This window comes from Falco biarmicus, chromosome 18, assembly GCF_023638135.1.
Source record: "Falco biarmicus isolate bFalBia1 chromosome 18, bFalBia1.pri, whole genome shotgun sequence".
Lineage (NCBI taxonomy): Eukaryota > Metazoa > Chordata > Aves > Falconiformes > Falconidae > Falco > Falco biarmicus.
Genome location: NC_079305.1, coordinates 5,375,429 through 5,390,614, shown reverse-complemented (window position 1 = coordinate 5,390,614; position 15,186 = coordinate 5,375,429). Strand labels below are relative to the sequence as shown.

General features: G+C 46.0%; 1 protein-coding gene across 4 annotated transcripts; it reads right to left on the bottom strand.

The window, feature by feature from the left end:
• Positions 1-1,387: 1,387 nt before the first annotated feature.
• Positions 1,388-14,279, bottom strand: ERLIN2 (ER lipid raft associated 2). 4 transcript variants are annotated; one of them, XM_056363023.1, is made up of 11 exons: positions 14,103-14,274; positions 13,922-14,003; positions 13,560-13,606; positions 13,015-13,076; positions 12,008-12,133; positions 10,007-10,080; positions 9,527-9,585; positions 8,171-8,262; positions 7,736-7,825; positions 5,404-5,483; positions 1,388-4,284 (listed from the first exon to the last, which is right to left on the bottom strand). In XM_056363023.1, exons 1-11 carry the CDS (start codon positions 14,207-14,209, stop codon positions 4,075-4,077), a joined length of 1,029 nt encoding a protein of 342 aa, XP_056218998.1. In that variant the 5' UTR covers positions 14,210-14,274; the 3' UTR covers positions 1,388-4,074. The 4 variants fall into 4 exon arrangements, 2 of the variants coding, with proteins under 2 accessions (XP_056218998.1, XP_056219000.1); XR_008826004.1 differs by lacking the exons at positions 1,388-4,284; positions 8,171-8,262 and having other exon boundaries at positions 14,103-14,277; XR_008826005.1 differs by lacking the exons at positions 1,388-4,284; positions 5,404-5,483; positions 10,007-10,080 and having other exon boundaries at positions 7,778-7,825; positions 14,103-14,278.
• Positions 14,280-15,186: the final 907 nt, after the last annotated feature.

The window sequence follows — 15,186 nt, the reverse complement described above, 5'->3', positions numbered from 1 at the left end:
AGGGGAAAGGCCGGGCCGCAGGGCCCGGCTGGGGCTGCCTGCAGTGCGCATGCTCCCCTTCCCTCCCTCACCTCACGCCCTTCACCGGTTTTGGCCAAGACAGGCGACAAATACAGGCCAAAACTGGTGACAAACGCAGGCTGACCCCCGTGCCGTGGGGAACAGCCCTGACCGGCTGCCCCGCTCCCGCCTGGCGCTGCCCAAACCCATCTGCCTGCCCGTGGTGCTGCTGGGTGGGGGTGCAGGCCCGACGCCGGGCTGAGGGGCAGCGAGCAGAGCCGGGGGGGGGGGCCCGGCTGTGAGGAACAAGCATGGCATCAGCAACTCTGATCGCTGCCATGGCACCCCATGGGCACCCCAGCCTCCCCTCGGTGGCAGGCCAGGGAGGATGAGGTGTCTACCGGCTGCAGAGGGAGAAGGTGTGTGGGCAGGAGCCCTCGGGCCTGCAAGGAAGGCGTCTGCAGGAACCCTTGGCTCTCATGACTGGAAAGAAAATCAGCAGCCAGCAGCCCCGTTTGTTCAGGGGCAAGCCCTGCCCATCACAACAGTACTGCAGAGCTATGCATGCTCCAAGAAAAAACACCCCTGAAATTACAAAGTCCACCACACACCCTCAGAAGTTATGTTCTTCCCACCTGCATGAAAAGCAGTCTTCCTGGGGTACAAATTTAAATTCTTTCAGAAAAAAACTTCATAAAACCAGGGCAGGCGACACCACTTGTTCTGCACGCCCGGTTGGAGCATTGAGGGCTGAGACAGGCAGCGGCAGCCACGCAGCTGGAGACGGCGCGGGAGGCCCCAGTGCCGTGGGGCCACGGACAATGCCAGTCTTTATCACAGCAAGTCAGATGGAAAGAATGGGAAACTGCCAGCTGGAACCCATTAACTAAAATATTTGTCTTAATGTGCAGAACTTACTCTTCCCTCCCCATATTCTGAGCAATGACAGTATTTACACAGCTGTTTTAAAATACCCAGAAGGTTCTTGCCCTTTGTCTGGTAAAACATGACAATGATTTTCTGCAAACTTTACCGAATCCTAGATATTTGCCACTGAAGTTTTGTTATCTTATTTTTCACCAATGCGGTTAGCAAAGTGGGGCTGAAAGACGCTAGCGGCATTCCTCAGCTGGCTGCCCAGCCGACATGGGACACGTCTGCCCCTCTTCTGCCGAAGCTCCACTCTCCTCTCTCCTGCTCAGTGGAAAGGGAAAAACTGTGCAGCAGCACAGGCGCGTCTCTGCCAGCACAGCACCGAGACGGCACTCCACAGCTCCACACTCTCCCACTGGAGCAGCGGCAGCCTTGATGTTACCCCTCATAAAACTTCCCCTGCAAATATATCTACACACTGTGTTAAAGGTCATCCATGAAAAAAAGACTGATATTAAAATTGAAGGCCATTTTATTGTCATAGCAAATACCAAAATAAAAAGGCTTTTAATTCAATACATGAGAAGATCAAAGACTGTACTGGTAAAGCATTACCATGCTCCTGCCAGCAATTCTCAGGTATCAGCAATGCCACAAACCTGTATTTTCTTTGTTATACAGAGTGGGTTTAAAATTCAGATCTTCATTTCAAGATTTCAGATTATGGAAATAGGACAAAATGTCAAAGAGATGGAATAAAAATTTGCTGTAGTGACAGATCTACCCTACAAACTTAAGGAAATTATACATACAATGTAGAAACCTGAAAGAACGTGCAACAGTGGATTTTGACTTAGTGAGAACTGGTAAGATTTCAACTTGTTTTTGCTTTTTACCCTTATTACAATTTAATTACAATTTAACTAAATTACAAGAATAACTTAGCAGTAATGTTTTCAATTGAAAAAAATAATCAAGACCTATTTATTCCAAACTATTGTCTTACTCTGAAGTCATACAAAAACATGCTTTATAATACCACTTTGGCTTATTTGCATCTGTTCATTAGTGAAACACACTCATGTAAAACATAGGTTTTAGTTACTAATGGAAGCCTAACATGAATGTAGAGCAATCCCAAATGGGATCATCCTCAAAGGTTTACGTACTGTTACCTCCTTGCTAAGTTTCTGCTATTCCCTGTTCATAATCTTCCTGCAGAGACCTATTTATAAAAGTTAGTAATATTACAGCCTACCTATTGATGCAATTTTTTGACTGCTGTGCTGTCTAATATAGTACATAGATCTGGAGGTGGAACTTCCCTTAGCTCGTATTTTCCAACAAATACAAAGATGACACACAGGAGATGGGACTTTTCTCCAGCAGAAACTGATGCATATCTTTTATTTTGCATTTTCAAGTATCAATAGTCACTCACCTAACAGGGAAAAGAAAAGTGAAGTGAAAATACTGGGACTGGCAGCCGAAATTCATCAGAGTTCTATCTTAGTGTGATCACTTTATTACAAAGACTAATGCATATTTAAAAAACTGAAGAGTGAAACCAAGTGTAGTAGGTAGCAAGCATTTGGGGCATAAGATTGTAAATGCAATAGGCTGGTCTCTGACAACTAAGCAGTTACACTCACATCATCTCATATTAGTGTGTTGGCCACAAATTATAACAGCAATTAATAAACAGGCTCTCCTGCCAAGTGGCAGATGGATTAGGGAGAGGAAAAAAAATAATGTTCTCTCTAGGCCAGAACTTTTGTCTTTAACACTCAAGTTTTGCATGTGTGAAAACAAAACCCTATTACCTCTTTGCATCTGGTACGTGAAGAATTAATCTGTTTTCTGAAGTGAAAAGGTACATTATATAGCATTGAGCAAAAAAAGGGAAAATTTATCTTTGACAGTTCAAAGAGAAGAGGTTCTTTTCTTTGCCCTGTGACTTTTCAGTGTGATGTTTTGTGTCCTTTGCTACTAGTCTATCTTCCTTTCACAAGGTCTGTTCAGAAAAAAAACCCAAAGCCAACAGTAACTGGGTTCCATTCATTTCAGTTTACCTGCATGTCCTCTTCCTAATAAGACACTGTAAACACTGACATCCAGTTGGCCTTGCAGAGAGGCAGATAACGTACTGTAATGACCGCAGGGACTAGTCATTTGAGAAGTTATTCACCAGCAAGGCTTTTTGCAAAGTCAGGCTCCCTGAGACAAAAATTCTTTTCTCCCTAGCTTTTCTAACTATGACAAGTACCGTGCTTGCAGTCTGGTTTCACTGAAAATCAAGTCGTTATCCACTAGCAAGACACTGCCTCCATTGGCATGCCTACACCTCTTGCCTAGCAGCTAAATTGCTGGAAAAAGCCTCAAAATTCAGACTCCCCCTTTGCCCTCCCCAAATATGACAAATGGAAAACAAACCAGTGTTAAGACAGAAAATGAACAGTCTGGGTCACTACCTGCGTGACGTGGTCTAAGGCTTAAATCCCCCCACAGAAACTAGGTAACCTGAAGGATTTCAGCTGAAATTTTTAACTTGCTGTGCACATGGTCACAGCTGCCCTACCAAGGCAAAACACATCAGCTCACACCTCAGTAAAAGGTGATTTTGTGCACTTGCTACATCTTGCACTCAAGACAGACCTGGAGCACAGACACAGGCCATTAGATTATCCCAGTTCACCACACAACTGGCAGTAACCTACCACTTGGACAAGGTCCGGGCCTTCAAGCAGACACGTGTAGTGTACAAAAGTCTAGCACCTTTTTCGAAAAGGGGTTTGAAATAAAGTACTTGAAATTTCCAAAAAGAAAAAAAAAAACAAAACAAGAAGTTGTAGCAGCAATTCCCCTCCCTCCAAAGCCTCAAAAATTGTTAACTTACAGCTGCTATGAACCACCCCAATGCAAGGTTAAGTACCCATCTAAGCTGGCTGCACAACAGAGTCTAGCTGGTCTATGTGTCCAAGAGCAGGGAGAAGTGCATCTAGAGGACACACCTGGAACTGGCTGCTTAGAAGTTACCAGAAAACACACCCCATAAATACCAAAGTCTTTGTGTCTAATTGTCATACAAAAGAATGAAAGGATTAAGTCTGATTCCTCTTTCAGTACAGGAAAGGGGGAAAACAAAAAGGAACTTCCCAGTTCATGTCTCTTTTGATATAAAATGAATAGAAATCTTTCTTTTCAGTTGATATTATGAAGTAGTTTTGTGTCCTCACTGGTTCCTGCCCCATCCTCTTCTTGGATTCCTTCTGCCAGTCCCTCTGCAAATTTGGTCTGGCTTCCTGCATAGTCCATGAACATGTTGGGAATATCTTTACCAAAATATATCTTGCTGTTCGCTGCGATAGCCTTGTATTTCATCAGCTGCAAGTACTCAGGAGTTAACTTCAGCTGCACAAAAAGAAAACTGATCACCAACAGCTCATATTCAGTTAAAAGCAAATTTCTGTCATCAGCATACAAGGTATCTACTTTTCCACAACACTACCAGGCATGCTCATCCTCTCTTCAGCTGAAAAGATGGAGTGCCCAGAAGAAGGCTCTCCTTCAGCATGTCTAAGTGAAGCTCTAAATCCAATGACTAAATGGCAAAATGCAAAAGTGATGGAAGCAGTTGGGGAAATGTTCAATCCAAACGTACCAGAGATGGAGATGCTTGAAAGCACATAACTCACTGAAAGCCCTTGCAATGCAAGCTACTGGAAAGAAAAATACAATTGGCTTTTTTCCAGGGAGTAGATTGACGAGTCTGTTTCGGAGAGCAGAGCTCATTTGTTCAGGATAATGACATTATAACAGAGAGGATAGAATAACTGGGACAAAACTTGTGCACAAACATCCCAGACCTCTGTCCATTCTCACTGACCCTTACAAAGCAGAAAGTCTTCCTGCTGGGATGTCCTGGGAACTTGCTGTAGGCAGTAACAAGCCTGGCAGTTCTACCCGTATAATTCCTCTGTTCCCAGGTGTTTGTTTTTTTGGGGTTTGGTTTTTTTTTTTTTTTACTTTTTCTTTTTTAGTACCAAGGCTTTATTAGTTCGGTGTGTAAGATCAGCTCCACTTCTTCTTTACCTGAATGCTTGTTTACTCTAAGCCTGCCTGTCACTCTAGAGATGTCCCTGCTTTGATTGCTTGCCAGATTGCAGCTTGGGATGAATCAACATGTCTGATTACAACAGCGTGAAAGGGCAACACTGAAACTGATATTTTATCTACAGAGGGAGCCATGGCCCCGTTAGCATCTAGCAGAGCTGTCTCCAGAGATGACCAGGTATTTCATGTATCCCGACAAATTCATCTGTCCAGAGAAGAAAATGAATTTGCAAATAAGGATCTAATTGTTTCAGTCTCAATGAAAACTCTTCTGAGGAGATGGCTTTGTTTTGCTTTTTGACTTAATGAGACACAACAAGCAAACAATAAACACAGACTGCTCTTTTGCTGAGTATTTCTATACAGCCTAACCTAATGAGCTCTGCTTCATGGCACAGCGTAAGGAAATAACAATACCTTGTTAGCCTCAGCTACTTTCATAGCAGTGTAGCATTCAGCATCAGCTCTTGCCTTCTCTCTCGCAAGAAATGCAGCATCTGGAAGAGAACACATGCTCTCATATTCAGATTTTTATTTCCAGCCATGTTAGCACCATTTGCAGCTGGAAACTTTTTAAAGTGGCCAGTACCACATCTAAACTGTACAGGATACAACAAGGGGAAGAGGGAACAAAATGGGATCTCAGTTTACATCTAAAACGCTGCAGGATGATAGCATTAAATAAGTAAATTGCATCTGCAACTGAAGACCTCAAAGCATTTTACAAACATAAGGTTTTTATTACCGCCCCTGTCACGCAGGCCGAGAACACTCTTTCTTCTCTAGCCAGCCACTAACGCTAGTGCTGAAAACACAGCAACTGTTCCACTGCAGAAATGGTATTTACCCACGACATTTGCACAAGACTCCAAGAACAGCAGAGCAGACTGCTCTACAGATGAAGTCTGGGACTGTGAATGCAATTCCCCAGATGGGATTTTTGTCTGGGATACTGAGGTTAAGATTCTGGCATGTAGAGGCAGGCGATTTTAACCTTTACAGGCTCTGCCCCTTGGACAGATGTTGGAGAGATGTTTCTCTACAATATCTACAATTGCGTAAAGGGTCTGATCCTACAAGATACTGAAATTCCTCCACTGACTCCTAGCAGAGACATTTAAGGGAAGAAGCACTTCCCCTTTCTGCACTGCACTCCTTTTGTTTTCTTCTGATCGACATCCGGCCACCATGTTAAGGCTAAGACGAGTGTATTCCAGCTGGTTCAATGTGATCTCTTGACATTCCTTCTACGACAGGAGCCACACGATTGTAATACATGCCAGTCTGGATTTGAGTTGCACAGCTGGATAAACCATCTGTTTACCTATACTAACAGGGAGCCCTGTGAGCTGCTACACTTAAAAATCATGTAAGCAATTGGATGGTTTGGCTCACGACTTTCTCTTTTTTTGACTAAAAGGAGTGGTTCCAGTCAGAGACACTGGAAAGAATGAGGGAGACAGGAATCCTCTGCCACTGCAGAGTTGAACTGAAGGCCTGACACCCGGTGACACACATTTATAAGAAATAAAAACCATTGTACTTCTGTGGAGAACTTCTTAATGAGAACCTGCTGATCTGTAAAATGCTTAATTGGCTCCTCAGTGGCCTTCTGCAAAGCTTGACAGGGCCTATAATGAATGTAATTGAAAATAAGGGCTTGCCACTCTGAGCAGGAAATGCAGACCCCTTTTCATGTCCTGGAATTTCCTTGACAAAGCATTGTATCAGACGGGTGAAGGGATATCTCCTTAACAGTATAACCTCCTAGAAAGATCACCTTGAGAAAGAGTTTTAAGAGGCGCAGTCTGCAAAGAAACATTGCTATTCCTGCCTCTGGTCAATCCTAGTTCCTAAAAGTAGTTAGCTGCAAAACTAAAGGAGGATGAAAAAGCAAAAATGCAAACTAAACAGATATTACAGATTTATCAGCTAAAACAAAAGACTACTTTTCCAAAAGAAGCATCTCCCCCTCCCCTTCTCTCAACCTTTAGGAGCTGGAAGCTATATAAGACCCCTGCTGCTGCATTCTGTAATAGCCAGACTTTGTTTTCTAAATATTTCACACTACACAAAGAACTAAAACTAAATTTGTGTACCTCTTCTTCCCTCCAAGAAAGAGACAGGTTCTAGAAGAATCTTAAGCCAGAAAAGAATAGAAAGCTTCTACAAACCTACCCTACTGCAGATAACTGGGAGATGCGGCTGTCCCCACAAGACCGGACAGTAGTATTTTAGGATGCTTCCACTTCTCTTGTGAGAGTCTGCAGCCATTATCCAAAACCTGACACGACCTCTTTTAGGAAGACACCAGCCTGCCATTCCCTTCCAGCACACTCGTGACAGCTATACTTCCTGCACTTTGGTTATATGAAGAATCACCTAAGAATCTGGAGTCAAGCTTCACTAACTTTGTCATTGCCCCAGTACCCTGAATGCCTTCTGCTATCCCGACTGATCTACCCCCCTGAAAACCTCACTGCAAAATAGGCTGCGAACACGTTGGGAGAATCTGTGTATTGAGACACATTTATTCAGAACTCAATGCATTACCATAAGGTACCACAAACACGGGCTAAAATGAAAGACTTCAGACCAGTAACTTCACCCCTGTGAATGTCAGCTTGGATTGAAGAACACAGTCAATATACACACTTTAAAAACGACTTAACTCCATGGTGAACTGCTTCAGGACTTTCAGATAAAATTCAACACAGAACATTTACTTACTGGAAAGCTCACCACTCACCTTCGATCTCTGAAATTCGCTTCTCTGTTTCCTTTTCCATCACTTTCTGTCCGTAAGTTATTTCAGCAACTTGTGCTATTTTCTCTGCCTCTGAAACGAAAAAGAACACATTCACATTGTCATCACGTAGTCTTTCTAATGCCAGAAGCAGCTTCACCCATGAATGTCCTCACCACCCCCTTCTGGTGAAAACAATCGTGGGAAGAATTTTCAGCCCTCAGAAGGCATCAGTCTACGTTTGTAAGCAAAGCTGGAATCCACTTGAAAAACTCTTCTGAGTTTTTTTGGAAGAGTTTCAGATCAGCTGCAAACATATGCAGTAGAGAGATCACCCAAAACTGAACCAGGAGCATCTCTCCCTGGTGCCTGGGTTCCTTTTGCTGCCTACCCCACCACGCTCTGCTAGTTACTGCCTTCAAGCAAAGATATACAGACCGATGAGAGCTTTCTTCCTTTCTGTCTCCGCTTCCTTCTCCACCACCTTCTGCTTCTGTGCTGCAATCAGCAGCTTTGTCTTCTCACTCTCCCTAGTAAGCCAGAAGAAGCCAGTTACAAAACATGAGCTTACTGAAGTGGTGTGGTCTACCACACCTCCAGGATGAGCCGCTGGCTCAGTCCTCCTTCCAGCATGTCTTTAGGGCAGGCAGCAATCAGGAAAGTGAGTGCACATACCTGCACACACAGAGCTTTTTTTTCTAAACCAAAGCATCTTTTCCTCCCCTCCATAGCAGGAAGACTTTTCAAGCCAGCGTGATAACACTACCTCCTACTCTCTGCAGGCTGCCATGCTGCCTTCTACAAGAGGCAGGTCACAGACCATACACATCTGTAAGTTTTCTGGGCTACTGTTAATGTAGATATTATTTAAACAAAGTAAGACATGAAAATCCTCTAAAAGCCTTGCCCTCACAGCTATTCTTCTTCATTTGGAAGTATACAGCTTTGAAATCATCCTTCATTCAAACGGCTCCGTACATTTTACATGCTAAAGCCTTTTCTATCTTACTGTTTTGTATATACGCTAGTAAGTTTTAAAAGTGTGTGTATAAATAAAATACTCTGCTCCTGATCCCAATTAGGGAAGAGAGATTAGAGTCAAAACCAAGTCTCTCTCAACACATGTCCTGTTGTATTTATGGCAACAGGCTGATTTGGGATTCTGCCTATCATGACCATACCACACGTGGCTTATCACGATACCTAAAGGTCATATGAAATGCTAGGGAAGCAAAATGGACGAGAAGGATCTTACTCTGACCTACGCAGGCTCTGTCGGCAGAGTGCTCAGAGAACATAAGCGATTCTGAATGATCAAGTGCAGGAGAAGGCAGCTGCTGGCTCAGAGCATTGAAAAGGGATCAGTATGTCAAGTGCTATTAAAGAAAGTTATTTCAAAGCTTTGCAAGTCTTCAGCCTGTTGAATCAACAGTTTCTCCATCCTAGTCAAACAACAGGATTAGCAGTGGAATCCATCCACCTGCCACTCACTCACACGCACTGGGAGGCCTCTTTAAAACAGGGCCAGTGTCAAGCGCAAGGAGCCCCTTGGGCAAATAATTTCTGTGTTCAAAATGGAGAAATACCTTCTAACTCAGCAGTGACCTGCCTGCTACTTACAGTGACAGACGTGCTCATCTGCTGCAGCCTCACCAGACCCTTTTTGAACAGCAGCACGAGGCTGAGAGCAGGCCTGGCAGAGGGCACTCTGATCACTGCATGCTGTGAAAACACATTAATCTGGATGACCGATTCTTTTTTGGTAACACAAAGGTGCAAGTCTCAGGCACTTACATGAGCTCATAATTCCTCCGGATTGTTTCAGGGATGTTTGGCTTTGTAACTCGAACTGCCTGGAAAGAAAGACCGAAGAAAACATAGGCAAGCAGCCAACAATCAAAAGCCAAATGGCCCCCGAGGCGGCAGAGGACGGGGGAGCTAACACTAAGGGCATGCTCTGCCACACAAAGCTTTCACATGCTGCAGAAATTGTGACAAGGTCCAAACTCCACAGAGCAAAGGTAGGACTGAATGATCTCCTGACATGGCAGATTATAACCTGGGTAAACCAGTACCCAGAATAACACCAAAAGAAAACCAACACATCAAAGCTAAGAGGAGATGGAAAGGATACTGTTCTCGTTCCTCAAGTTAAACAAAGTTTGTACTGTAAAGACATTTTCTAAACAAGTTTCACAGCTTCCTATTTCCTTTTAGCCCTTACCCCTCCTTATGATCTGCACCTTAGATATCTTGAAGTGGAATCCTGATTACCTGTATAATTAATCCAGGGGCCATGGTAGTTAGGTCTTGCTGCAAGGCCAGTTTAAGGTTTTCATCAATCTGATCTGATTAGGGGTGGGGGAAAAAAGAAAAAAAAAAGGTAACTAAAAAGCCCACAAGGCAGCTTGCTGTCAACACATACAAAATTAGCTGGAATGGCTCAGATTTCTTATTCCTGGGAAGTCAAACCTAAGTTTGATGTAGAAGTGCTGGGCTGAGAAAAACCATCCCTGACTCCAAGGCAGGTTCCCATCTCTCTCAGCATGTCAAGCAGCACTGGCCAGCCCCAAACACTTGGGACAAACTGTAGGAACATGACAGCTATGAAATGAAACTCTTTTCCATGAGCTGCAGTTTGGAATCTTTCCGAGCCAGAAGCAGCATCTTTACGATAAAGAATCTGTGCTCTAACCCACTTCCCCCATTGATATATTCACAACTAGATCGTGAAGTAACATGGTCCAGCTAAATCGTGACTGATTAGGAGCTGCATGTGTGCCAGCAGGAGACAAAGAAAATGGCAAGGCAGAAATGTGAAATGGCTGCAGTAGTTATTGTAATAGGCTGCAAAACACTCATCAGTAATGTCTCTTTGGCTCAATGGATAACAGTTAACTCCAGTGTAGCTAAGAAATTTCAAAAGGAAATACAACCCAAAACCCCGTTTCAGTGAAAAGCTCTAAGGATAGTAGTTTTTCCAGTTGGGGCCTGCTGAGAAGTGCAAAGGGAAAATAAAAATGTAACAGCCTTGAAAGTGATCACATTGCACTCCTTGATTATTTGCTTTGGTCCCAGTTTAGCTATCTGGAACTCACCCTCATAATGAAGTTCAGCCAGGAGTTTAGGAAACAGCTGTTATCAGTTTCCTGCACCTGCTTGCAGATGTGGGGGCAGAGAATGACATAAGTCTGCTCGAAATGGGCTGTGCCAGAACTCCTGAGCCAGAAAACATTCAGCTCAAAGAGTTACACGGGAGTTTATACAAGTTCCTTCTGTGCAAATCAGTTGCTTTGAGTCCATTTCAAGCAGTTGTCGTCAGCAGCTGCTGACATCTGGAGACTCCATCGGCAAAGAACCCGTACAGCCGCCAGCAGTCCCATAAAGGAACTGGAGGCGAAACGAGCCCCAGTTCTGCATCTTGTGCAGAGGCATCTCAGAAAGCAGAAAGCCAGGCTCCTTGGGAAGCCCTGTTTGAACAGAAAACAGGAGTTTGCAAATGCCCTGTGTTCTTTCAGGCACAAATCCTGTCCATTTGGGGTCCAAAACTATTCACAGTGACACCTTGCCCACAGTCAGCACTGCTGTAGTGCTGAAATGCTGGAAAGGATTTCTTGTCAGTCCAAAGCCATAAACAAAACACTCAGCACTGGCAGCAGCTGTTTCTACCAAGAAACCACAACTTTTCTTCAGACTCTTTCACAATATGCTCTCCCAGCACATGCGCTCCCTGATTTCCCAGCAGCCTGCAGCAAGGGAGGGGAGGTCAGCGGGCCCTTGCCAAGAGCCCTGTTTTCCAGCACTCACTCACAGTGTCTGGGCACTGCAGCCATGTGCATGACACAAAGCTAATCAAACCCACAGGCCAGGGAGTGCTTGCTCATACTTTTTGTAACAGCAAAGAGCAGAAGACTGGCTTTCCCATCTGGACTAGCAAACCCTGTGACTGATTGAACAAGTCACATTTGCTAAACACACAAATAACGCTGCAGAATTACTGGTCCCTTCCCTAAAGCCCTCCGGTACTACTGTCAGGTTTGGATTTTTTTTTTTGTTACAACATACTGAAGCACTGAGCACCGAAAGATAACAAGGAGTAAATGATGGCAGCTGGTTAACAATCCCGATTCCAAACAGAGGAGGCGCTGGATTAATAGGTAAAAAGTCCATCAGTTGCGGGTAGCAAGTTCTGCATCAACAGACCATGCAAATGACCACCAGAAATATCACTCAAGGAGCCATCAATCCAACACTGAAAGGCTGGGGGCAGCTCACCAAACAGCTCGATGTAGACCTCCTGCAGCGTGTGGACACTGCAGAACTGGTTCAGCTCATGGTGAATCTTGTTGAAGATGAGAGCTTTGTCATAGTCAGCGGTGTAGTTCTTCACTATGTCATATACTAAAAAAGAAGAAACAACTGTCAAGGGCTGGGATGGAGGGATGCCTCAGGCTGGGCTGAGCACTTGCAGTGAAAACCTCATGGCTCAGTCACAGCAGCAAGAGCTGCAGCACCAGTCTCACATGAGGAACACACCCACAAGAGAAGCCTGCGCCACAAACAAATACTTCGTTCAGGAAAGTTGTATTTATCGCTAACATTTCATAACACACTAACCAATGTCCTGTCACATGCTTTGTAAACGGGACATCTAACTGCTAACAGCCCTCTCTGCGCTATCTGCAAGCATGCAATGGGCTGTGTCTAAGCTGCAGAATACAGAATGTGTGGTCTAACACGCGACAAGGGAAGGGCATCCTGCAGTTGGCATAAAACAGAGGTCTCAACGCAGACCACTGATGAGCCAGGCAGTTACACCACACCTGTAACCCACAGGATGTTAAAAACCATAGAATTTAAAAAAAAAAAGGCTGCACGAGTCATTCTCCTTGGGCTTTCAGAGGCAGCCTTCTACTCGCAGAAGCCTCATCTCCCCTACCTTTTGTACACCTTGTTATTCAAATCAGCAGTTCTTCACTGAAGCATACAGCCCAGCGGGGCTGTAATCATACAAATAATAAAAGTGATGGCTGATATTCAGGTATTGGTGAAGCAATTAGCAGCACAGAAAAAGTATGTGCAAGAAATAATACACACATAAACCGTCTGGGAGAGCTGGTTTAAAGCTTATGCCCAGGAAGTATGAGGTTTTACAAGGTACACAGGGGAATACCTGTGGTACACTTCAGCTCCAAATAAGAGCACAACCTTCTTCACCTCATGTCATGCTATCAGGAGCACAAACAATTCTGGGTGGCAGGATTCGCAGAGGTAGCACTCACCTGCACTCTGGATGAGGAAATTCACCACCTCAATTCTGTCGAAGTAAATCATCACTCCACCACTGCAAAAGGAAAAAAAAAGGTATAAAGATGAAGTTTGCTAGAGGCCAAGTGCTCTGCCTGTGCAGCTCTGAGTGGAGGACACTCCCCTCTAGTGGGCTGAGCGCAGCCAGCCGTGCAGCACTGCTGCAGCACTCTGGCAAACCCCCAACACCCCACTCCTTGCACCAGGCTCCTGGTTTCAATTACATGTGTCTCCAGAAAGGGGATCGTGAAATGCAGGCCCAGGCTTGGAAAACTCAGTGCAGACCCTGAAGATGGCTGCACATAAACCATCCCAGCAGGGCTCATCCTCATCAACTTGGGCGACGAATTACAGAGCCTTCCACAGACTTCAGTTAGGGTGGTGGGAAATCCAGTCCATGAAAACAAATCTACACGTTTTAAAGCATACTGGAACAATCAGTGGGGGAAAAAAGGGAAAGGAGCCGAAGGTTTCCACAAAAAGTGAAGGACTGCAGGGGGGTAACTGCTGGACATCTCACCTGGTACCACAAGGAACGTTTTTCACCTCATCTGTCTGCAGCGTGGTCTGAAGAGAGATTTAAGAAAGAGGCTTAAGAGACAGGATTTCCCCTGCACAAATCCTACTTGCTCACAAGCGTATGAAAAAGCTGCAGGGTTTTGCCCGCATCTCCCCCTAGCACCTCTCGGGGGAAACGCTGAAAACCAGAGCCGAACCCGCCCCACGCAAACCAGCGAGACACACCCCGAGCCGCCTCCCCCGGCCCCGCCGCCCGGCCCCCCGCCGGCCCGGCCCCGGCCCGTACCACAGCGGCGGGGCCCCCGAGCCCGGCGCACCCCCGCGGCAGGGCCCCGTGCCCGGCGAGCAGCGCCCCAGCAGCACCTGCACTGACTTGTAGGACGTGATGAAGGGCAGCATGAGGTGGAAGCCGGGCCCGCTGGTGGAGGTCAGCAACGCCCCGCCGCTGCGGAAGGAAGGAGGGAGGGAAACAGAGGGCCGTGAGAGGCAGCCTGCGCGGGGCCCGGCCCGTCGCGGCGCTAGGGGGCCGCGGGGCCCGCCTCACCGGTAGTAGACGCCGATGTGCCCCTCCTCGATCTTGTGGATGGCCGAGAGGAAGGCGGCGGCGAGGAAGCTGAGGGAGAGCGCCGCGATGGCGCCCAGCTGGGCCATGCCCTGCGCTCGGCAGCGGCGGCGGCCCGCTCAGCCGCCCCAGCCCGGCGCCGCCCTGACGTCATCGCAGCGCGACGGCTGCTTCCGGCGCGGCGGCGCCCCGCCAGGGGGCGGTGGAGGCGCGGGAGTAGCGCGACCGCCGGTTCGAGACCCGCCCGCGGGAGCTCGGCCCTGCGCGGACCCCAGCTCACGCGTGGGGGCCGCCGCAGGACCCCCCACAGCACGTGGGCCCGGGCCCGGCGCCGCCGCCCCGGCCCCCCGCCGGGGAGCCCCCGGTCCCGCCTGGGCCGTGGTGGGGACAGCAACACCCAGGCAAAGGCACGCTCGGTGTCCCCCTCTGCAACTGTTGAAGGGGCCTTAAAAAACACGGGAGAGACGTATAAAACATCAATAAAGGAGAATAATTTGATCTTTACACTCGATAGATCTCCAAGGGTTATATATAACAAGCCTGTCAGGAGGATTCAGCGCCATTTAGAAATAAGGAATGAAATACCTGCGATCCGTCAATCCAAATTTTACAGCTCTTAAATAAGCACAAAAGGGCACCAGAGATGAAATACACCCTGTATTAGTTTTTTTTTAAAGCGCTTGCCCAGATTTAAGGCCTTGATAAAATGTATTAAATCTTTAAAGGTTTTAATGAATCTAGTATGTGTTTCATAAATCAAGAACCTCTGCTCAGCCCTCTCCCAGTTTAATAAGGGTAAACTAGGAAATTGCTCTGAGCTGAAGCAAAATACATTCATATAATATTGAAAAGTAATAGATTTTTAAGTGTGGGGTGTTCTGGCTCACAGGCGAGGTTTTGCTTCATAACATCGGTGCTATATCATTACCCTGAATGGGAAACCAGCTGCAGCCACGTGTTTAACAGCATCAAGATGTGAACTAGCACAAAGGTAAATATTATTTGTAATAATCCTGAAAAAAAAAAGAAAAGAAAAAAGGAAAAAAAAAAAAAAAAGGCCAAAAAA

Coding starts and splice junctions, on each gene's coding strand:
- ERLIN2 (XM_056363023.1), bottom strand. CDS start 14,209: ATGGCCCAGCTGGGCGCCATCGCGGCGCTCTCCCTCAGCTTCCTCGCC. Junction 9,586..10,006: donor CCCCTGGATTAATTATACAG/GTAATCAGGATT, acceptor CTTTCTTTCCAG/GCAGTTCGAGTTACAAAGCC. Junction 8,263..9,526: donor CGGAGGAATTATGAGCTCAT/GTAAGTGCCTGA, acceptor CTGGCTTACTAG/GGAGAGTGAGAAGACAAAGC.